This window comes from Sphaerodactylus townsendi, linkage group LG05, assembly GCF_021028975.2.
Source record: "Sphaerodactylus townsendi isolate TG3544 linkage group LG05, MPM_Stown_v2.3, whole genome shotgun sequence".
NCBI lineage: Eukaryota > Metazoa > Chordata > Lepidosauria > Squamata > Sphaerodactylidae > Sphaerodactylus > Sphaerodactylus townsendi.
In genome coordinates this window covers 686163-708628 of record NC_059429.1, presented here as the reverse complement: position 1 = coordinate 708628, position 22466 = coordinate 686163, and the positions used below count along the sequence as shown (strand labels likewise).

Below are 22466 nucleotides of genomic sequence, written 5' to 3'. Positions count from 1 at the left end.
AGCAGAACTCACTTTTTCTCCAGGTTGAGCCTCTTGTTTCTCTGTTCCTCCAAACTCATGTTTAGAGCCCGGTGTATTTTCTGATATATGCATATGAAAAAGAAAAGAATGCAGGGTTTGGTATCTGGGATTGCGAAGAAGAATTTCTGAGCACATGAAGACTGCCCGTGTCATCATCATACGCATTCTGCCAGAAAACTCTGTTTCCCTCTGTTTGTGTGTGTGTGTGTGGGGGGGGGGGGATTCCCTCATTTTACAAAGAACTTCTGTACAATTTGCTATAAGTGTCAGGACTAAAACTGGACTGTAGGGGACAAGGAAAAGGGGGCGATTTAGCTGGCTCTGAGCGCTTGGCGCCACTGGCTGGAGGGGGCTCAATTCCCGTTCGAAGTATGGACGGACCATAAGAACTTGGCGGTCTTAAAAGCGCCAGGGAAGTTGTCCGCCAAGCAGCTCCGCTGGGACAACTTTTTCTCCCATTTCGATTTCACGCTGCATTTATTCCCAGGGAAAACAAATGTTTTGGCAGATGCCTTGTCGCGCCTTCCCCACCCAGGGGCTGAGGCGCTGCCCCCCGCAGTTCCGTGTTCTCCCCCGCCCACCTGAGTTTGGCAGTATCAACCCGGAGCCAGCCTTGTGCCAAGGCGACCCCGCCCCCATCCCAGCGGGCTTGGAGGGGGCGCTGAAGGAGAGCGGGAAGCAGCCGGTGCCCCCAGAGGAATGCTGTGATAGGGAGGGGCTGGACTTGCGGGAGGGGATCTGGTGGGAGGGGAACAAGTTGTATATAACTCCCCAGGCCAGGAAGGGCAGTTGTACCATGACGCCAAATTGGCGGGGCACTTCAGCTTTGTAAAGTCCCTGCACCTAGCACGCAGACAATTCTGGTGGCGTTCACTGCGGAGCGATGTGGAGGCCTACGTAAAAGGGTGTCCAGTGTGTGCAGGGGGACAAGCGGACTCAGGGGAAGGCACAAGGTCTCCTTCAGCCGCTTCCTACTCCCAAAGAGCCCTGGCGGGTGATTTCAATGGATTGTATCACAGACTTGCCCACGAGTCGGGGAAAGACGGTGATCTGGGTGGTGGTAGATCTGTTCTCCAAGCAGGCCCATTTTGTCCCGCGCTCCTCCCTGCCCGCGGCCAGTCGCCTAGCCCAGCTTTTCGTGCAGCACATATACCGCCTGCTCTCCGCTCCGGAGAAAGTCGTGTCGGACAGGGGCGGCCAGTTTGTCTCTCAGTTCTGGTGACACTTCCTAAAGTTGTTAGGCACGGAACAGGCCCTTTCGTCGGCGTTTCACGCACCCACAGACGGCCAGACTGAATGCACAAACCAGACACTAGAGCAGTACTTACGGTGCTACATAAACTACCACCAGGACAATTGGGTCGACCTGCTCCCGTTTGCTGAGTATGCCTACAATAATGCCGTGCGCAGTCCCTTCGAAGTGGTGTCAGGCCAGCACCCAAAGCCCTTCCCTTTTTTTGTCAGATACGTCGGGAGCGCCAGTGGAGCTCCAGGGGTGGGTGCAGTCTATCCGGGAGGCTTGGGGACCCATGCAGAAGGCACTGGACAAAGCGAGACGGGCCTATAAGGAGCAGGCCGACAAGAAGAGGCGCCCCCTTCCTCTGGCTGTCGGAGATTGGGTGTACCTCTCCACAAAAAACCTCTGGGGGCTGCAGGCTTGCCGGAAGCTGGGACAGAAGTTTTTGGGGCCATACCAGGTGACTAAAGTGATTAATTTGGTAACGGCCGAGTTAGAGTTGCCCAAGAGGTTTCGGGGGGTGCACCCGGTATTCCATAGTAGCCTGCTGAAGGCAGCGCCCCCTCCGGACAAATGGCACGCACGAGAAGAGGCTCCTCCGCCAGAACGGGTAAGAGGGGAACTACACCAGGAGGTGCGCAGCATCCTAGACTCCCGAGTCTACCGGAAGAGACTGCAGTACCTGGTGGCATGGACCCATTTCCCGGAGGGGATGAACGAGTGGGTGGACGCCGGACATGTTGGCGCACCACGCTTAGTACGGGGGTTCCATAAAGCATACCCAGAACGCCCGCATCCGTGAGGGAGGCCTTTGGGGGGGGGGGCGGAATGTCAGGATGGGCCCCCTGGCTCATCCCCCCTCCCCCTTCCAGCCTTCCAGGAAACGAAAGCTAAAATGCAGCCACCGCTCTCCGAGGTGTGGCCAGGCGGGCCCCTGTCTTTTGTAATGTTAACTCTGCATTTGAATGTTGGTATTCTTCCCTTTGTTATTTTACCGTAACTGCCCTTGGCTTGCCCTCTTGGGCCTGGCAAGGGGCAAGCCAAGGGCAGCAGGGATTTAAGGTTTGGTTCTTTCTATATTCCTCAGAAATCGTCTCTCTCTCGCATGCTTCAGTTCTCAATAAAGTCTTACAGGCCGCTTTATTTCGGGACTGCAGTCTCACAATAAGAGATAAATGCTGTTTTTGCTTGGCATGTAAAACACAAAAGCCAGAGGAACTGATTCAGGGCAGGCTTGGCCACATGCAGTGGTTGTGATCTCAGACAAAGTGGGGCACGCAGTGCAGACCTCCTGCTGTTAGTTTGAGGCTAAGGTTGCCAACTCTGGGTCTGAAAATTCCTGGAGATTGAAGGACGGAGCCAGAGGAGGATGGGAGCCTCAGCAGGGTCCAATGATGTTCTGGGGTCCACCCGCCAAAGCAGCTGTTTTCTGCAGGGGAACCGACCTCTGGAGTGTGAAGATCAGGTGTGAAAGCCCCAGCAGAAGGCTGCCAGCAAACCTGCCTGAGGCTCTGGGTAATTTCGCAGGGGGAAGAGGGGCTGAGCCAGGGCTGTCTGTCACAAGGGCCAGACAGGACATACGTGTGTCTTGGTGGGGCTGGGCGAGGTGGCTGGCCCCAGAATGGCTGGGGGGGGGGTGGTGCCTGGACTGGCAAGCCCATAGCAGGGTAGGGTGGGTTATCATTGGGGGGCTTATCAGGCCTGTGAGCCCCTCCCTCCTTGCTTCTTCAGCCCCACTTTCATTTCTCCCAGAATGCCCCTGGGCGCCAACAATCCAGCAACCACAAACAACCACCTGTCTGTGACAGCTGCATCCATGAGGACGAGAAACCTGCAGCCTTGCGTTTGGAAGTTCAGCTTCAAAAAATATACATCAGGCTTATTTTGAACCCAACCCTCCTCTGTGGGTTAATGTGAACATTTCTAATTCAGGGTCAGGGAGCGACAGAAATGCGTCAGCTGAGCTCACCTGGCTGGTGTGGAGCCAGTAATTGAACTTCTTCTTGCGTCGGATGCGGGGCAGGATGAGACGGAAAAAGATGTGCTCCCCCAGGGAGGTCAGCAGCGAGCCACAGAGACCGATGCAAAGCAGGACAAAGAGGCCAGAGAAGTGGTAGATTCCCATCTGGAGAGTCTAGGCAGGAGGAGGGGAAAGCACAGAATTACTGTGGCTTGTGGAGACCGGAGCGGGGCTGCTGCCCCTTATGCCCAGAGGCCCCCCTCAGAAGGCAGCTGAGACCCCCCCCCATCCAACCACCCTTTGAGACAAAACAGCTGATCACGGGCAACCCATCACGCCTCCTGCCTTCTCCCCTTGTCCAGTGATGTGGCTTCTGCGCTGCCCCATCCATCTGCCCCTCCGTGACACTGACCGGAGTCTGTGGCAGGGACCAGTCGCCTCTTCTCACAGGAAGGCCAGGCACTGGGTGCGAGTCAGTCATAGGCTCGGCCTGTCGTCACTCCAGGCGCAAGCAGCCATATTTTGCATTTGAGGCCTGACAAACTGAACAAGTGACTGGAACCTTGGGGAGTTCGAGGGGGTGGGGGGGGGGGGAAATCCAGGCACAATGAAGCTGAACCTTCACATTGGACACAGTGAGAAACAGACTTTTCTCTGTGAGACACCTCTGAAGATGCCGGCCACAGATGCAGGCGAAACGTTAGGAACAAGATCCACCAGACCACGGCCACGCAGCCCCCTGGAAAACCCACCAGAACCACTTCAGTTTTACCTTTCCAATTTCAGTTCAGGAAGCCCTGAAGGATACAGAGATTTCCTGAGCTCTCAGGGGTGGCAAAAGGCTTTTTTCAAGAGGGAAAGTATTTTTCAAGGAGAAAGTATTCAAAGTAGCCTCGAGTCTCTCCCAAGAGTGTGATCCAAACAAGCTGCTCTTTTTCGGCCTGCTGGGAAACTGTTTTCAGTGTGTGTGTGTGGGGGGGGGGGGGGGTTGTCCTGGGGCTAGACACTGGCAGATTTCTGGGACCAGCCTTTGCTCCCTACCCCCCACGGCAGAAACAGGCCTGCACATGAGAAAAGATGCTTTTGTTGAAGGACAGTTGTACAATTTATCTCGCCCCACTGGATCCTCCTTCCCTTTCGCAGAGAGAACGAAGATGGAGGGCTAAAATTCTTCCCTGCCCAGTCCTCTCTTGCACCACCGAGTCTGCTCTCAGAGGTCTCTTACACATCTAATAAGGCACGGAGCAGCCCTCAGTGGGAACTTCTCCTCTATAAGGAAAGGAGATGCTTAGGAAGACTCACCGGCCTGGTTTTGGCTGCTGCTGGCACACCCAGTGTCCCTGCTGCTAGAATGTGTCTGTCCATGCTGTGCAAATGCCATTGATGCCTGCGCACCTTGCTGATCCCAGAGCCTCAAACTGCAGCTCCATTAATCAGCTCCACCTCTTCTGCCTCACCTCTTTGGATCCCCCCTCTCACTCCAAATCCCATTATCGTCCCAGTGCGTGGTGGCAGTTTTTTAATGTGTGTGCTTGGGGGGGGGGGGTGGATGGGGGGGGGTGGATGCAGATCAGGGGCCCAGAGACCCATCTGGATTGCCAAATAACCACTTCCCCCCAATTTTTTTTTTGCTCTGGTAGAGATTCTCCAAAGTGTCCCAGATCTATCAGGGGGCTCTCCTCTTCCCAAACCCTCAAGAGCCACAGTACCTCCGTGACAGCAAAAACACGCTTCCCGCAGGGTACCATCTTGTACCATTTGTCATGCAAGAGGTCCATGAAGCCGGCCGACTTGTATCGGCTGATGAACTCGGAGATGTTGGAAGTCAGAGGTGAGTTCTGGGGAAGGCCAATGCCGTAGCCTGGAAGAGAACACACAGACATGCCGTGGAGAAGAGAAAGGGGAAAGTATGTTGATCCCAGGTTCACTAGAGTGTGTTCAGGACACTCATTCAAGCCAATTTTTATGAGCATGTGTAGAGTGCCAAACCAGAACCAAAAGACGGTGCTGGAGAGCCCGAACAGGTGCTGCTACTGATGCAGTCTAGCAGGTAATCAGTGTGCTCGGCCTGCGCAGAGCTGATGCTATCTAAGGCCATTCTTCTTGCATTGGAGAGGTACCCAAGTTCCCTTCAGTTGATATTTTATTAATTTGTTTGTTTACTTATTTCCTTTCCACTCCGCTGCTCTCCCCTGATGGAGACCCAGGTGAGCTCACAGCATTCTTCTGTCCTCCACTTTATCCTCAGAATATAAAAACCCTCTGAGGAGGAGTGGGCTTCACCATGTCAACGACTGGCCCTGCTGGAAGAGTGGAGCCTCCATGGTCCAAGCAAATCGTCATGATACTGTTGTGGGGGGGGGGGGGGGCTTTGCTTTCACTTTTGCAGGTGCTGGTTATCATTTCTGGCTGCGGCCTTGGAGTCCTGCGGCTGGGAAGAGACTCCAGGCTGGACTACGTGAACTGTCTGCTTCTCAGGTGGGGGTGGGGTTCTTGGCACGCTTTCCGCCAGAACTCTCTTTCTATGATCCTGACATGTCTTCAATAAAAGCCCTGAACCAATCAAGTGAATTATTGTCTGAACGGGGAATCTGACACAAGTCTAGCTGAATAACACTGGAACATCCAACAAAGAAGGGTCTTCATGCCCCATTCCATCTAGTGGCCCACTTTTGGAAACAGCATGCTGGTCTAAGAAGACAAAGCTGGGCGGGGCTGGAGGAACCCAGCATTCTGCCTCCAACACTAGCCAGCCAGATGCCGCAAGGAAGCTCCTAACATTGGAAATATGAAGGCCAGAGACTTCTCCCCAGGACATATGACTCTGGCACACGGCCCCCATACTTGGAAATTCCATTTTGTTACCACTGTGAGCTTTGGATTTGATGCTGCTAACACTGCCTTGTGCTCCCTTTCTAAAAAGGTAAGGTAAACTCTTCGACAGGTGCAAAACCCACTTCACAGTCCTGTAGATGCTATCCCAACATTTTCCTTCCTCAACTTCCCCCTTGCCGTTGGTAGCCGGATCTGTCTGGAAGGCAGCAGCTTCTCTGACTTGTCATTCTGGTGCTGTGCATCGCAAGCTCTCCACTTTCTAGTATCAAAATTGGCAGGCAACGCAGTGCTGGGGGTGGGGGGTAATTGGTATTCTGCTCAGCTCCACTGTTTGCTGCGGAGCTAATGAGAAGCCAGGAGATCAAAAAGCATCGCAGATGATGTGGAGGCCAGGGCAACCCAGGAGGCAGGGAAAGAGGCAGTTGGAGCTGCTGAGAGAAGGTGGCAGAGTGGGTGCCGAGGGGTTCTCTTGGCAACCTGCTTCATCAGTGTACCCATCATACCACATCTGTTCTTTGGGGTGACTGAATGGGGACTTTGTTGGATCAGACCAGAGGTCCAGCATCCCGTTTCACACAGAGGCCAACCAGCTGCTCTCTAGGGCAGGGACAGAGGTCACATTTTCCTTGGTGTTACCATCTGGCTCTGGTATTCAGAGGTTTGCTAACTCTGATTATGGAAGCTTCCTAAAGTAAACACAGCTTGTAGCCTGCCTGGCCGTGTGGTTAAGGGCAGCAGACTCTAAACTGGAGAACTGGGTTTGATTCCCCACTCCTCCACATAGAGCCTGCTGGAGTGACTTTGGGCGAGTCACAGTTCCCACCGAACTCTCTCAGCCTCAGCTACCTTGCAAGGTGCCTGCTGGGGGTGGGGAAGAGAAGGCCGTTGTAAATCTCTTTGAGACTCCTTTCGGTAGAGGAAAACAGGGCATAGAAAACCAACTTTTCCTCTTCTCTTCCTCTTCATGGACTTCTCCCCCCACAAATCTATCTAACCCCCTTTTAAAGCTCATGACTATCACTATGTCAGCTGGCACAGTTGAATTATTTGTTGGGTAAAAAGTCCTGTCTGCCTGACACAACGGCTGATCCTCCAGCCAAATGCCGCCCACCAGATTAACAGAGTTATGGTCTTCCCAGCTGATTGAAACCGCCCTTTCCCCCAACCATGTTTGGAGTCCTGGGTAGGAAGCAAAACCCGGATATTCAAACTCCTACTGGTCAATGTACTGTCACAGGTTTTCACAGACAGAATCGACTGGCTGTTGTGGGTTTTCTGGGTTATGTGGCTGCGGTTTGATAGTTTCAGCTCCTAATATTTTGCCTGCATCTACGGCTTCTAGCTCCACACTCTGCCTCAAAGAGAAACATCCTGCGTGACCTGTCTCTAGGCCAGCCGTAGATGTGGCCGAAATGTCAGGAGCTAAAACCACCAGACCGCAGCCACCCAGCCCAGAAAACCCACAGCCTCCTTCTGGTCAATGTATTGTCAAAGGCTTTCTCGGCGAGAATCACTGTGGTGTTGTGGGTTTTCTGGGTGGCATGGCCAGTAGATTTTTCTCCTGACATTTCGCCTGCATCTGTGGCTGGCATCTACAGAGGGTCCTATGCTACCTGGAAAACCCACAACACCCTGTTCTACTGGTTAGTTGGCCAGGCTGCATTTTGCATCGTGTAGCACAAAAAGCACAACACAATGGTTTGGGCACAATGAAAAGTGCCCCAGCAATGCTTGGATGTTCACACACAAACATAGTTTGAGGGACGGGGTGTGTGTGCGTGCGTGCGTGCGTGCGTGTGTGTGTGTGTGTATTCCCGAATGTTGAGTTGCAGAATGAAGGGGGTGGGGAGAGAAGTAAGTTGACTAAAATAAATGCAGCCTAATCTCAGTTGCTGCACAGTTCAGACCAGAGATCTCCCGGCTCCTCTCCTCACTGGCTGCCTCACTTTCCTCCAGGACTGTAGGGGGAATTCTGTCACGGGGTCTCCCCTGGGCCTGCCCACCCGTACCTTCAATCGCAAACGGCTTCCCCACGGTCAGCATCTTGCAGTCGGAGTCGATGGAGACCTCGTAGTCCAGCAGTGACTTATCCATGATGAAGGCGTTCAGCTTCGGGGGGCTGGTTCTGCCAGCAGGAAAAGCCACAACATTGCAAGTCACGACAGCGCTCGGTCGGCTGGCTTCACCTCAGCTGCCCACAACAGCTCCGAGCGAAGGTCTGGCAAAGCGGCCACAGGCGAACCAGGGGGAAACAGCGCCTGGGGCCAGCACCTAGTAAAGTGCCCCCCCTGCTCCCCCCAGCGCCCCACTTACCGCGGCGGCTCTGGCAGGTGGCTCAGGTGGATGCCACGGGGGCAAGCCGGCTCCTGCCCTCCCTGTCAGCAAGGGGGGGCGGGAGCCCAGATCTCCCCTTTGTAAGGGGGGGCCTCAAGGCTGCACGGCGGGGCCCAGCCTCGGTGCCAGTCTGGCGCCGGGCACCGCCAGCACAGCCGGACAGTGCTGCACAACCCCCCCCCCCCCGCAGGGGAGAGGCTTCCCTGCCACACGGCTGGGCCCGGCCTCGGGTGCCAGCGATCCCCCAGTGGAGGAGAGGCTTCCCAGCCACGCAGCTGGGCCTCTCCTTAGGTGCCAGCGAGCGGTGCCCCAGCATGGGGGGTGCCACCGGGCACTGGCTGGGTCACCGTGTCACGGGAGAGGGACACAGGGACACAACCAGCTCCTGGCACTCCCCCAACATGGTCAAAAGGTGTGTGCCCCTGAACATGGGTGCCCCTGAAAGCGGCACTCCACTTCCTTTAGTTTCCTGGCAGCTCTGCTAAGACAAACGGTGGCTAATTGGAGTTGCTACATGACTCAGGGCTAAAAGCTGGCACTGCAGAACATGACGTTCCCCGGCTCCTCTGAAAAGGAATGCCACAGTGTCTTGATTTACTAGCTTGCAAGAGTGTAGATCTAAACTAAATATAATGGCAGCTACTGACGGCTGCTGGGGCTGTGCTGAGTTGCAGTTCTGCTGAAATGGAAGAAAGCTGAAATGTGTTAGACCTGACCTGCTCCACAGCTCAGATCTAAAGTGTTGCAAGCAGATTTTGCTATGCTCATGCTCCTCCATGTTCAGAAGGGCTCTCTCGCGCCGCTGAAAGGCTGATGCGCCTCAAACGCAGCCAGTTCATGACAGCAAAAAGGAAGCAAGCATTTTTACAGAGCAAAACTACTGGAGAGTCAAACAGGACATTGCTCATGACGCTGTTGTGGGCCAACTGACACTGTTGTGTCAGGGCTGGAAAGAAATAGGCACATTTCTAGGGTGGAACTTCTAGGGGAGCCTGAAGCTGGAAAAGGAGAAATAACACAACCTGCTGGGAGGGGCTCTTAAAAGGTGCTTTTAATTTGTTTTTCCAAGTGTTTGTTGTTTTAATGTTTTTAATTGTTTAATGATGTCTGGGATTTTAACTGTTTTAAAATGTGGTTTATGATGTTTTAATTTGTTATCCTCATTAGTGAACCTTGTGAGGGCAGAGGAGCGGCATTTAAATTTTGGACAGAAGCAAGGAAGGAAGAAAAAACAAAGACATACTTTAAATAGATAAACAAACAAACATCTGTCTTTGCTCTGCCAGGACACTTCTGCTCATCTGAGCATGGAGTCTGACAGGGGCCACCACCTGGAAATGGCCAAGATCATCCGCTGCCTGTGCTGCGTCCCTTCTCTGCAGTGGCCCCCACCCTATGGAATGGCCTGCCCAAGGAGGAGGAGGAGGAGTTTCGATTGTCAGGAGACTCATCAAAGGGTATTACTATCTCCTTTCCCTTCCGCCCTCACAACAAACACCCTGTGTGGTAGGTGGGGCTGGCACACAACACCCCAGACATAACAGTGGTAGAGAAAAAACATGCTTGGATCATAGATGTTGCTGTGCCAGTTGACAGCAGGGTAGAGGACAAAGAGCTGGAAAAGATCACAAAATACAAGGACCTGCAAATTGAAGTCGAACGATTGTGGCAAAAAAGAACAACAGTAATCCCACTAGTAGTCGGTGCTCTAGGAGGAATCCCAAGAAATCTTGAAAAACATCTGGAAAGCCTAAACTTGGACAGAACATCAGTCCACATGCTGCAGAAAGCAGCACTTCTAGGAACTGCACACATTCTACGCAAATACCTCTAATATCCTAGGTCCTTGGGAAGGACTTGATATTCAGAGATGAATTCCAGACACTTGTGCTGTGTTGTTATGTGTATAATAATAATAATAATAATAATAATAATAATAATAATAATAATAATAATAATAATAATAATAATAATAATAATAATAATAATAATAATAATAATAATAATAATAGAAGATCTGGTGGCAGAGGTTTACTGCAAGTACAGCAAACAGTGGAAGAGAAGCATGCACTGGCCGATTATGTGAAGAAAAGTCAAGAACAGGCATTGATTGAAGTGAAGAACAGACATTTGCTGAAGACCCAGAAAACCAAACAAGAATACAGGAAAAATGTGATTAAAATGAGGACTGAAAGCTGGAACAACAAAGCACTGCATGGCCAGTTTCTGGAGAAAATCAAAAACAAGGTGGACAACGAAAAGACCTGGCTGTGGTTAACAACTGGTACTCTGAAAAAAGGAAACTGAATCCCTGATTTTAGCTGCTCAAGAGCAAGCCATTAGAACAAATTCAATCAAGGCCAAAATAAAAAAATCCTCGGATCGATGCAAAATGCAGATTGTTGTGCCAAAGCTGATGAAACTGTAGTGATCATGTGTCATCAGCTGCTGCACAAAAATTGCCCAGACTGAGTACAAAGAGAGACACAACTCAGTGGCCAAGATGATCCATGGGAATTTATGCAAGAATTACAACGTAAGAACAGCTAAGAACTGGTGGGAACATTGTCCAGAGAAAGTAATGGAAAATGAGAAAGTCAAGATCCTGTGGGACTTTCAAATCCAAACAGACAAAGTGTTGAATCACAATACACCAGACATCACCGTGATCGAGGACAAGAAAGTGACCATCATCGACATAGCAGTCCCCGGTGACAGCAGGGTCATTGAAAAAGAACACGAGGAGGTCACTAGATACTGCGATTTGAAAATCGAGCTTCAGCATCTATGGCACAAACCAGCTGAGGTCGTCCCAGTGGTAATCAGCATGCTGAGCGCCATCCCAAAAACACTAGAGGCAAAGCACTTGGAGAACATCTTCTTCGAATTGACAAAATTAACATCTGTCAGATTCAGAAGGCAGTCCTGCTGGGATCCGGCACGAATACTACGCCGATACATTACAACTTCCCAGGCCTCTGGGTGAGGCTCGAATTGTAATGAAGGCCAACAACCAGCTAAAGATCTGGCAGCTGTGAAATCTACAATAATAATAACAACAGCAACAACAACAACATGTTTGTTGTTTTTGTCAATAATAATAATAATAATAACCCAGAGTTGCAGAGTTTTAATCCCTCAGCTAAACCAAACTTACTTGAGCATGGTTATCCCAGCAGGTGTGGTTGGGACACTGTGCCGTCTCATGTACTCATGCATGTCCGGAAAACTCTTCTTGATGTATTCTTCAGCACTGCTCTCCCAGACCGTGCCGAAACGGAAACCTTGTGAAGGATGATGCAGCTGCAAAGAAACACAACAATATTGATCTTTTCCTAAAGTAACTTTACACTGAAAACACTTATAACATTTATGGCCATAAAATAAGTGAACAAGATGGAAAACACATAACCAGAGACAGAAAATGGGGATGGGCAGCCCACAGCTTTCCCTTGACAGCTGCTGAGCTCTTGGGACAGCTGCCAAAAGGGAAACAGAGGAATGGAACATTGACTGGCACTGGGGGCCCATCAGGTGGATTGTTTATATTATTGTACATGGGAAATTAATTATTGTTATGATATAGTGTTTGTTATAATACATATGTTGGTAGGTAGGTAGGTAGGTAGGTAGGTAGGTAGGTAGGTAGGTAGGTAGGTAGGTAGGTAGGTAGGTAGGTAGGTGGGTGGGTGGGTGGGTGGGTGGGTGGGTGGATGGATGGATGGATGGATGGATGGATGGAGGCTGGTAGTACCACAGAAATTCTATTGTCCTGACCTTTGGGTCATGAATCCCCGAGAGCTCCTCAAACGTCTTCTCACCCACCATGACGGCAGCTAGGTTGGCTGTATAGCTTGAAAGGACCAAGAGGCAGAAAATGGCCCAAAGATTCATGAGGAAGCGACCTGTCCAGCACTTGGGTGTCTTGCTGGAGACGGTGCGCCCAAAGAGGATCGCATAGCACAGGTTGAGCGCCGAGGAATAAGAGAAGATCTTCATGCGGTTACGGCCATGTGGGGTCATCCCGTAGGGGCTCTTCCACTCATAGAGGGTGAGGAAGAGAGCGGTCAAGTGAAGTGCCACAAAGATGCCCACCCACATGGTCCAGTGCAGCGGCCACATGAAGGCCCCAATGGGTGACGCCGTGTCCCTGATCCTCACCAGGATACCCAAGCTGGTGGAGAAGAAGGGGCTGGTGAAGTCGATCACTTGACTCCGGGCTGAGTTGATGCTGAAAGAGGTCACAGCCATGTGGGCCGTGCCACTCAAGAGGTCACCCACAAGCCCAGTCCAGCGGCCGTTCTTCCACGCCCCGTACTTCCCATCACCCACAATGTACAGGTCAAAATCAAAGGGCAGGTCCTCCGCCAACTTCTCGAGAAGATCGATGCAGTACCCATAGCAGCATTTCCTGTACTCAAAGGGCACGGACCCGTTCTCAGAATTCAACTCATCAAAGAGGGCGTCCAGCACCGCTGAATCATTGGTGCGGGGGTCTAAACACAGCTGCCCAGCCGGGCAATTCCCTTCTTCATCCACCTGTCAAGACCACAGAGGAAGGAAAGAGTCTCTGAAGATGTTCAAAGGAAAAGCCTTCACTGTTTACTGGGGGTTTAATGGAAGATTAAATTAACTAATATTGTATTGTTGAAGGCTTTCATGGCCAGATTCAACTGGTTGTTGTGGGCTTTCCAGGCAGTGTGGCTGGATATACACCTCTGAAGATGCCAGCCTTAGATGCAGGCAAAAAGTTAGGAACAAGATCTACCAGACCATGGCCACACAGCCCGCAAAGCCCACAACAACCAACTAACAAATATTGCTTTAAATACATATTTTATGTCATTTTATAGATTATTGCAATTCATTGTTTTTCTTACACCATTAAAGGTTTGGAAATTGATATTTACTGGGGGTTAAAAACATGATCTGGGTCTCATTCAGACCTCTGCTTTAACAAACCATTCTGCTTACCACCAAAGCGGCTGGTCTACTTCACATGGCTGTCAAAGGGATTCCTGAGATAACGCACATAACACAGGCTCCATATAACCCACGAACGATTCGTTTTTCCCGCCGCTGGTAGTGACGTGGAGCCTCCCATCCAATTATTTTATTTTTATTTATTTATTTATTAAACTTTTATACCGCCCCATCCTCTAGGTCATGAATGCAGTGGGCTGTGCACGATGCGCGCGCAGCCTTTTTGTTTCGTGGATTGGAGATCCACGTGGATACAAAGCAACATGGGGCCGTTTCTGACTGATTGACTGAATAGAAGGCAATACAAAGCAGTGCTACAAGTTGTATCCACGTGGATCTGACTACATGGAGGTGCGCAGAAACAGGGCTTTGCTTTAATCGTCCGTTTCTTCGTCTCCGCATAGAGTCGTTCTGCGCATGCTCGCGCAGACGTGGATCCGCAAGGTTAAAAATTAAGAAAAATCCCGCCCCAACACAATGCAGCAGCCAATCAGGATAGCCCCTGAGTAGATCGTGTGTTCAATCCACCTCAGTGGGGAATCCTTCGTTGCTGCTGCATTTCTGGGAACAAGGATCGTTTGTGGGGCAGAAGCTGCAGTGGGGACGCTGAAACCTGCTCAAAAGGTCCTGGTTTTTCCCAAACCGGTTAGTATCTACATTCATTTTTCTGGTGGGGAATCGACCTTAAATAGCCAGCAAAGGCCTACAGGAGGAACATCCTCAAGTACCCGCCCTCCCAGTACTCTTAAGCAAGGATGCAGTTTGCAAAGCCTACTACGTCTGCAGCAGTCATAACCTCCAAAGAGCTCAGCATGCTCCAGCTGAAACAAACACCCACAGTCCAGATGAGAGTAAGAAGTGGGAGAAAACACAAATAGCCATGGTTGTTGTGCATGTCTAACAATGAGCGGCTCGGCCAGATTATGGGTGTGTGTGTGTGTGTGTGTGTGTGTGTGTGACCTACACTGTGTATGTCATGCCCAGTTCTAACTCTCATGGGTAGAGGGGCTGGCAGGTACACTGGCACTCCCAAGCATTCCCAAGAAGCACGGTTGCATTTGGAGGTGACCACCAGTTGCTCCCATCTGACCCCCACCCCTGCTGTGCAAATGCCCCTACAGAGTCAGAGGCCCGGGCAGCAGCCCCAGCAAATGGCAGCCCAGTGCAGACCTCTATAAGGGGAACTCAGTGGCTGCTATATGCTGTCCCCCCACCCACCTCAACTGGGGAACCTGCTCTCCAGTAAAGGGACCACTGCAGACCACTGGGACTTCCTTGCCTGGAACTTTCCCTGGGGATGTCACCAGTGGTGGGATTCAAATAATTTAACAACTGGTTGTTTACAAGCACCATTTTAACAACTGGTTCTGCCAAAGTGGTGCGAACCGGCTGAATCCCACCACCGGATGTCACTCATGTTCTGGTTTCCCTTTGGACTCTGGGTGGGAAGTCCACCAACAGGGAGGACTGGAAGGACCACATCCTTCCCAGTGCAGAGCTACCCATTTGCCGAGCCTACAGCAAGATAAGGACAGGTCAGTCTACTGATAACTCAGATGACAGAGGGGGAACTAGACACCCGACACGTCCAGGGCCAGGAAAAAAGAAGGAAGAACCTTTTATTTCCTCTCCCAAAATTTGGGGGTGGGTGGGAGCCAATTAAATTGAGATGAGGCACTAGACCAGGGGTGTCCAACTCTGGCGCTTCTGATGTTCATGGACTACAATTCCCATCATCCCCTGCTGGCATGACTGGCATCAGCAGGGGCTGATGGGAATTGTAGTCCATGAACATCTGAAGAGCCAGAGATGGACACCCTTGCACAGGACAAAAGCAAGCATGTCACTGCATGGAATTCATGGCCACTGGATACAGGGATGGCAGCAGCAATGAAGGCGACAGACAATCCTGACAGGGCAATTTGCAGAGCCTGTCCCAGGCGTTCAACTGCTTCACCTCAGCTGGTGAGAAGATCAGGAAAGGGCCCGCAGGGAGCCCTTTCTCTGCAAACAGGCTGATTCTGACTGGGAAAGGGGGCCCTCATGTTATCCCGTGCCTGTGAGTGTGCAACAGGACTCAAATTCCCGTGCCTGTGAGTGTGCAACAGGACTCAAATTCAAATTCCAGCTGGGGTGGGGGGGGGGGGGGGTGGGGGGGGGGGGGGGTGGGGGGGGGGGGGGGTGGGGGGGGGGGGGGGTGGGGGGGGGGGGGGGTGGGGGGGGGGGGGGGTGGGGGGGGGGGGGGGTGGGGGGGGGGGGGGGTGGGGGGGGGGGGGGGTGGGGGGGGGGGGGGGTGGGGGGGGGGGGGGGTGGGGGGGGGGGGGGGTGGGGGGGGGGGGGGGTGGGGGGGGGGGGGGGTGGGGGGGGGGGGGGGTGGGGGGGGGGGGGGGTGGGGGGGGGGGGGGGTGGGGGGGGGGGGGGGTGGGGGGGGGGGGGGGTGGGGGGGGGGGGGGGTGGGGGGGGGGGGGGGTGGGGGGGGGGGGGGGTGGGGGGGGGGGGGGGTGGGGGGGGGGGGGGGTGGGGGGGGGGGGGGGTGGGGGGGGGGGGGGGTGGGGGGGGGGGGGGGTGGGGGGGGGGGGGGGTGGGGGGGGGGGGGGGTGGGGGGGGGGGGGGGTGGGGGGGGGGGGGGGTGGGGGGGGGGGGGGGTGGGGGGGGGGGGGGGTGGGGGGGGGGGGGGGTGGGGGGGGGGGGGGGTGGGGGGGGGGGGGGGTGGGGGGGGGGGGGGGTGGGGGGGGGGGGGGGTGGGGGGGGGGGGGGGTGGGGGGGGGGGGGGGTGGGGGGGGGGGGGGGTGGGGGGGGGGGGGGGTGGGGGGGGGGGGGGGTGGGGGGGGGGGGGGGTGGGGGGGGGGGGGGGTGGGGGGGGGGGGGGGTGGGGGGGGGGGGGGGTGGGGGGGGGGGGGGGTGGGGGGGGGGGGGGGTGGGGGGGGGGGGGGGTGGGGGGGGGGGGGGGTGGGGGGGGGGGGGGGTGGGGGGGGGGGGGGGTGGGGGGGGGGGGGGGTGGGGGGGGGGGGGGGTGGGGGGGGGGGGGGGTGGGGGGGGGGGGGGGTGGGGGGGGGGGGGGGTGGGGGGGGGGGGGGGTGGGGGGGGGGGGGGGTGGGGGGGGGGGGGGGTGGGGGGGGGGGGGGGTGGGGGGGGGGGGGGGTGGGGGGGGGGGGGGGTGGGGGGGGGGGGGGGTGGGGGGGGGGGGGGGTGGGGGGGGGGGGGGGTGGGGGGGGGGGGGGGTGGGGGGGGGGGGGGGTGGGGGGGGGGGGGGGTGGGGGGGGGGGGGGGTGGGGGGGGGGGGGGGTGGGGGGGGGGGGGGGTGGGGGGGGGGGGGGGTGGGGGGGGGGGGGGGTGGGGGGGGGGGGGGGTGGGGGGGGGGGGGGGTGGGGGGGGGGGGGGGTGGGGGGGGGGGGGGGTGGGGGGGGGGGGGGGTGGGGGGGGGGGGGGGTGGGGGGGGGGGGGGGTGGGGGGGGGGGGGGGTGGGGGGGGGGGGGGGTGGGGGGGGGGGGGGGTGGGGGGGGGGGGGGGTGGGGGGGGGGGGGGGTGGGGGGGGGGGGGGGTGGGGGGGGGGGGGGGTGGGGGGGGGGGGGGGTGGGGGGGGGGGGGGGTGGGGGGGGGGGGGGGTGGGGGGGGGGGGGGGTGGGGGGGGGGGGGGGTGGGGGGGGGGGGGGGTGGGGGGGGGGGGGGGTGGGGGGGGGGGGGGGTGGGGGGGGGGGGGGGTGGGGGGGGGGGGGGGTGGGGGGGGGGGGGGGTGGGGGGGGGGGGGGGTGGGGGGGGGGGGGGGTGGGGGGGGGGGGGGGTGGGGGGGGGGGGGGGTGGGGGGGGGGGGGGGTGGGGGGGGGGGGGGGTGGGGGGGGGGGGGGGTGGGGGGGGGGGGGGGTGGGGGGGGGGGGGGGTGGGGGGGGGGGGGGGTGGGGGGGGGGGGGGGTGGGGGGGGGGGGGGGTGGGGGGGGGGGGGGGTGGGGGGGGGGGGGGGTGGGGGGGGGGGGGGGTGGGGGGGGGGGGGGGTGGGGGGGGGGGGGGGTGGGGGGGGGGGGGGGTGGGGGGGGGGGGGGGTGGGGGGGGGGGGGGGTGGGGGGGGGGGGGGGTGGGGGGGGGGGGGGGTGGGGGGGGGGGGGGGTGGGGGGGGGGGGGGGTGGGGGGGGGGGGGGGTGGGGGGGGGGGGGGGTGGGGGGGGGGGGGGGTGGGGGGGGGGGGGGGTGGGGGGGGGGGGGGGTGGGGGGGGGGGGGGGTGGGGGGGGGGGGGGGTGGGGGGGGGGGGGGGTGGGGGGGGGGGGGGGTGGGGGGGGGGGGGGGTGGGGGGGGGGGGGGGTGGGGGGGGGGGGGGGTGGGGGGGGGGGGGGGTGGGGGGGGGGGGGGGTGGGGGGGGGGGGGGGTGGGGGGGGGGGGGGGTGGGGGGGGGGGGGGGTGGGGGGGGGGGGGGGTGGGGGGGGGGGGGGGTGGGGGGGGGGGGGGGTGGGGGGGGGGGGGGGTGGGGGGGGGGGGGGGTGGGGGGGGGGGGGGGTGGGGGGGGGGGGGGGTGGGGGGGGGGGGGGGTGGGGGGGGGGGGGGGTGGGGGGGGGGGGGGGTGGGGGGGGGGGGGGGTGGGGGGGGGGGGGGGTGGGGGGGGGGGGGGGTGGGGGGGGGGGGGGGTGGGGGGGGGGGGGGGTGGGGGGGGGGGGGGGTGGGGGGGGGGGGGGGTGGGGGGGGGGGGGGGTGGGGGGGGGGGGGGGTGGGGGGGGGGGGGGGTGGGGGGGGGGGGGGGTGGGGGGGGGGGGGGGTGGGGGGGGGGGGGGGTGGGGGGGGGGGGGGGTGGGGGGGGGGGGGGGTGGGGGGGGGGGGGGGTGGGGGGGGGGGGGGGTGGGGGGGGGGGGGGGTGGGGGGGGGGGGGGGTGGGGGGGGGGGGGGGTGGGGGGGGGGGGGGGTGGGGGGGGGGGGGGGTGGGGGGGGGGGGGGGTGGGGGGGGGGGGGGGTGGGGGGGGGGGGGGGTGGGGGGGGGGGGGGGTGGGGGGGGGGGGGGGTGGGGGGGGGGGGGGGTGGGGGGGGGGGGGGGTGGGGGGGGGGGGGGGTGGGGGGGGGGGGGGGTGGGGGGGGGGGGGGGTGGGGGGGGGGGGGGGTGGGGGGGGGGGGGGGTGGGGGGGGGGGGGGGTGGGGGGGGGGGGGGGTGGGGGGGGGGGGGGGTGGGGGGGGGGGGGGGTGGGGGGGGGGGGGGGTGGGGGGGGGGGGGGGTGGGGGGGGGGGGGGGTGGGGGGGGGGGGGGGTGGGGGGGGGGGGGGGTGGGGGGGGGGGGGGGTGGGGGGGGGGGGGGGTGGGGGGGGGGGGGGGTGGGGGGGGGGGGGGGTGGGGGGGGGGGGGGGTGGGGGGGGGGGGGGGTGGGGGGGGGGGGGGGTGGGGGGGGGGGGGGGTGGGGGGGGGGGGGGGTGGGGGGGGGGGGGGGTGGGGGGGGGGGGGGGTGGGGGGGGGGGGGGGTGGGGGGGGGGGGGGGTGGGGGGGGGGGGGGGTGGGGGGGGGGGGGGGTGGGGGGGGGGGGGGGTGGGGGGGGGGGGGGGTGGGGGGGGGGGGGGGTGGGGGGGGGGGGGGGTGGGGGGGGGGGGGGGTGGGGGGGGGGGGGGGTGGGGGGGGGGGGGGGTGGGGGGGGGGGGGGGTGGGGGGGGGGGGGGGTGGGGGGGGGGGGGGGTGGGGGGGGGGGGGGGTGGGGGGGGGGGGGGGTGGGGGGGGGGGGGGGTGGGGGGGGGGGGGGGTGGGGGGGGGGGGGGGTGGGGGGGGGGGGGGGTGGGGGGGGGGGGGGGTGGGGGGGGGGGGGGGTGGGGGGGGGGGGGGGTGGGGGGGGGGGGGGGTGGGGGGGGGGGGGGGTGGGGGGGGGGGGGGGTGGGGGGGGGGGGGGGTGGGGGGGGGGGGGGGTGGGGGGGGGGGGGGGTGGGGGGGGGGGGGGGTGGGGGGGGGGGGGGGTGGGGGGGGGGGGGGGTGGGGGGGGGGGGGGGTGGGGGGGGGGGGGGGTGGGGGGGGGGGGGGGTGGGGGGGGGGGGGGGTGGGGGGGGGGGGGGGTGGGGGGGGGGGGGGGTGGGGGGGGGGGGGGGTGGGGGGGGGGGGGGGTGGGGGGGGGGGGGGGTGGGGGGGGGGGGGGGTGGGGGGGGGGGGGGGTGGGGGGGGGGGGGGGTGGGGGGGGGGGGGGGTGGGGGGGGGGGGGGGTGGGGGGGGGGGGGGGTGGGGGGGGGGGGGGGTGGGGGGGGGGGGGGGTGGGGGGGGGGGGGGGTGGGGGGGGGGGGGGGTGGGGGGGGGGGGGGGTGGGGGGGGGGGGGGGTGGGGGGGGGGGGGGGTGGGGGGGGGGGGGGGTGGGGGGGGGGGGGGGTGGGGGGGGGGGGGGGTGGGGGGGGGGGGGGGTGGGGGGGGGGGGGGGTGGGGGGGGGGGGGGGTGGGGGGGGGGGGGGGTGGGGGGGGGGGGGGGTGGGGGGGGGGGGGGGTGGGGGGGGGGGGGGGTGGGGGGGGGGGGGGGTGGGGGGGGGGGGGGGTGGGGGGGGGGGGGGGTGGGGGGGGGGGGGGGTGGGGGGGGGGGGGGGTGGGGGGGGGGGGGGGTGGGGGGGGGGGGGGGTGGGGGGGGGGGGGGGTGGGGGGGGGGGGGGGTGGGGGGGGGGGGGGGTGGGGGGGGGGGGGGGTGGGGGGGGGGGGGGGTGGGGGGGGGGGGGGGTGGGGGGGGGGGGGGGTGGGGGGGGGGGGGGGTGGGGGGGGGGGGGGGTGGGGGGGGGGGGGGGTGGGGGGGGGGGGGGGTGGGGGGGGGGGGGGGTGGGGGGGGGGGGGGGTGGGGGGGGGGGGGGGTGGGGGGGGGGGGGGGTGGGGGGGGGGGGGGGTGGGGGGGGGGGGGGGTGGGGGGGGGGGGGGGTGGGGGGGGGGGGGGGTGGGGGGGGGGGGGGGTGGGGGGGGGGGGGGGTGGGGGGGGGGGGGGGTGGGGGGGGGGGGGGGTGGGGGGGGGGGGGGGTGGGGGGGGGGGGGGGTGGGGGGGGGGGGGGGTGGGGGGGGGGGGGGGTGGGGGGGGGGGGGGGTGGGGGGGGGGGGGGGTGGGGGGGGGGGGGGGTGGGGGGGGGGGGGGGTGGGGGGGGGGGGGGGTGGGGGGGGGGGGGGGTGGGGGGGGGGGGGGGTGGGGGGGGGGGGGGGTGGGGGGGGGGGGGGGTGGGGGGGGGGGGGGGTGGGGGGGGGGGGGGGTGGGGGGGGGGGGGGGTGGGGGGGGGGGGGGGTGGGGGGGGGGGGGGGTGGGGGGGGGGGGGGGTGGGGGGGGGGGGGGGTGGGGGGGGGGGGGGGTGGGGGGGGGGGGGGGTGGGGGGGGGGGGGGGTGGGGGGGGGGGGGGGTGGGGGGGGGGGGGGGTGGGGGGGGGGGGGGGTGGGGGGGGGGGGGGGTGGGGGGGGGGGGGGGTGGGGGGGGGGGGGGGTGGGGGGGGGGGGGGGTGGGGGGGGGGGGGGGTGGGGGGGGGGGGGGGTGGGGGGGGGGGGGGGTGGGGGGGGGGGGGGGTGGGGGGGGGGGGGGGTGGGGGGGGGGGGGGGTGGGGGGGGGGGGGGGTGGGGGGGGGGGGGGGTGGGGGGGGGGGGGGGTGGGGGGGGGGGGGGGTGGGGGGGGGGGGGGGTGGGGGGGGGGGGGGGTGGGGGGGGGGGGGGGTGGGGGGGGGGGGGGGTGGGGGGGGGGGGGGGTGGGGGGGGGGGGGGGTGGGGGGGGGGGGGGGTGGGGGGGGGGGGGGGTGGGGGGGGGGGGGGGTGGGGGGGGGGGGGGGTGGGGGGGGGGGGGGGTGGGGGGGGGGGGGGGTGGGGGGGGGGGGGGGTGGGGGGGGGGGGGGGTGGGGGGGGGGGGGGGTGGGGGGGGGGGGGGGTGGGGGGGGGGGGGGGTGGGGGGGGGGGGGGGTGGGGGGGGGGGGGGGTGGGGGGGGGGGGGGGTGGGGGGGGGGGGGGGTGGGGGGGGGGGGGGGTGGGGGGGGGGGGGGGTGGGGGGGGGGGGGGGTGGGGGGGGGGGGGGGTGGGGGGGGGGGGGGGTGGGGGGGGGGGGGGGTGGGGGGGGGGGGGGGTGGGGGGGGGGGGGGGTGGGGGGGGGGGGGGGTGGGGGGGGGGGGGGGTGGGGGGGGGGGGGGGTGGGGGGGGGGGGGGGTGGGGGGGGGGGGGGGTGGGGGGGGGGGGGGGTGGGGGGGGGGGGGGGTGGGGGGGGGGGGGGGTGGGGGGGGGGGGGGGTGGGGGGGGGGGGGGGTGGGGGGGGGGGGGGGTGGGGGGGGGGGGGGGTGGGGGGGGGGGGGGGTGGGGGGGGGGGGGGGTGGGGGGGGGGGGGGGTGGGGGGGGGGGGGGGTGGGGGGGGGGGGGGGTGGGGGGGGGGGGGGGTGGGGGGGGGGGGGGGTGGGGGGGGGGGGGGGTGGGGGGGGGGGGGGGTGGGGGGGGGGGGGGGTGGGGGGGGGGGGGGGTGGGGGGGGGGGGGGGTGGGGGGGGGGGGGGGTGGGGGGGGGGGGGGGTGGGGGGGGGGGGGGGTGGGGGGGGGGGGGGGTGGGGGGGGGGGGGGGTGGGGGGGGGGGGGGGTGGGGGGGGGGGGGGGTGGGGGGGGGGGGGGGTGGGGGGGGGGGGGGGTGGGGGGGGGGGGGGGTGGGGGGGGGGGGGGGTGGGGGGGGGGGGGGGTGGGGGGGGGGGGGGGTGGGGGGGGGGGGGGGTGGGGGGGGGGGGGGGTGGGGGGGGGGGGGGGTGGGGGGGGGGGGGGGTGGGGGGGGGGGGGGGTGGGGGGGGGGGGGGGTGGGGGGGGGGGGGGGTGGGGGGGGGGGGGGGTGGGGGGGGGGGGGGGTGGGGGGGGGGGGGGGTGGGGGGGGGGGGGGGTGGGGGGGGGGGGGGGTGGGGGGGGGGGGGGGTGGGGGGGGGGGGGGGTGGGGGGGGGGGGGGGTGGGGGGGGGGGGGGGTGGGGGGGGGGGGGGGTGGGGGGGGGGGGGGGTGGGGGGGGGGGGGGGTGGGGGGGGGGGGGGGTGGGGGGGGGGGGGGGTGGGGGGGGGGGGGGGTGGGGGGGGGGGGGGGTGGGGGGGGGGGGGGGTGGGGGGGGGGGGGGGTGGGGGGGGGGGGGGGTGGGGGGGGGGGGGGGTGGGGGGGGGGGGGGGTGGGGGGGGGGGGGGGTGGGGGGGGGGGGGGGTG

At 64.5% G+C, this 22466-nt stretch overlaps 1 protein-coding gene across 1 annotated transcript in view; it reads right to left on the bottom strand.

The window, feature by feature from the left end:
- The window catches only part of GRIN3B (glutamate ionotropic receptor NMDA type subunit 3B), a 60860-nt gene that overhangs the window by 4499 nt on the left and 33895 nt on the right, over positions 1–22466 (bottom strand). Inside the window, exons 8-14 of the mRNA XM_048496474.1 lie at positions 14146–14191; positions 12165–12926; positions 11545–11690; positions 8063–8178; positions 4928–5079; positions 3228–3392; positions 13–80 (exon numbers count right to left, since the gene is read on the bottom strand). Coding sequence (XP_048352431.1) covers positions 13–80; positions 3228–3392; positions 4928–5079; positions 8063–8178; positions 11545–11690; positions 12165–12926; positions 14146–14191 — 1455 coding nt within the window. The remainder of the gene's footprint in view (positions 1–12; positions 81–3227; positions 3393–4927; positions 5080–8062; positions 8179–11544; positions 11691–12164; positions 12927–14145; positions 14192–22466) is intronic.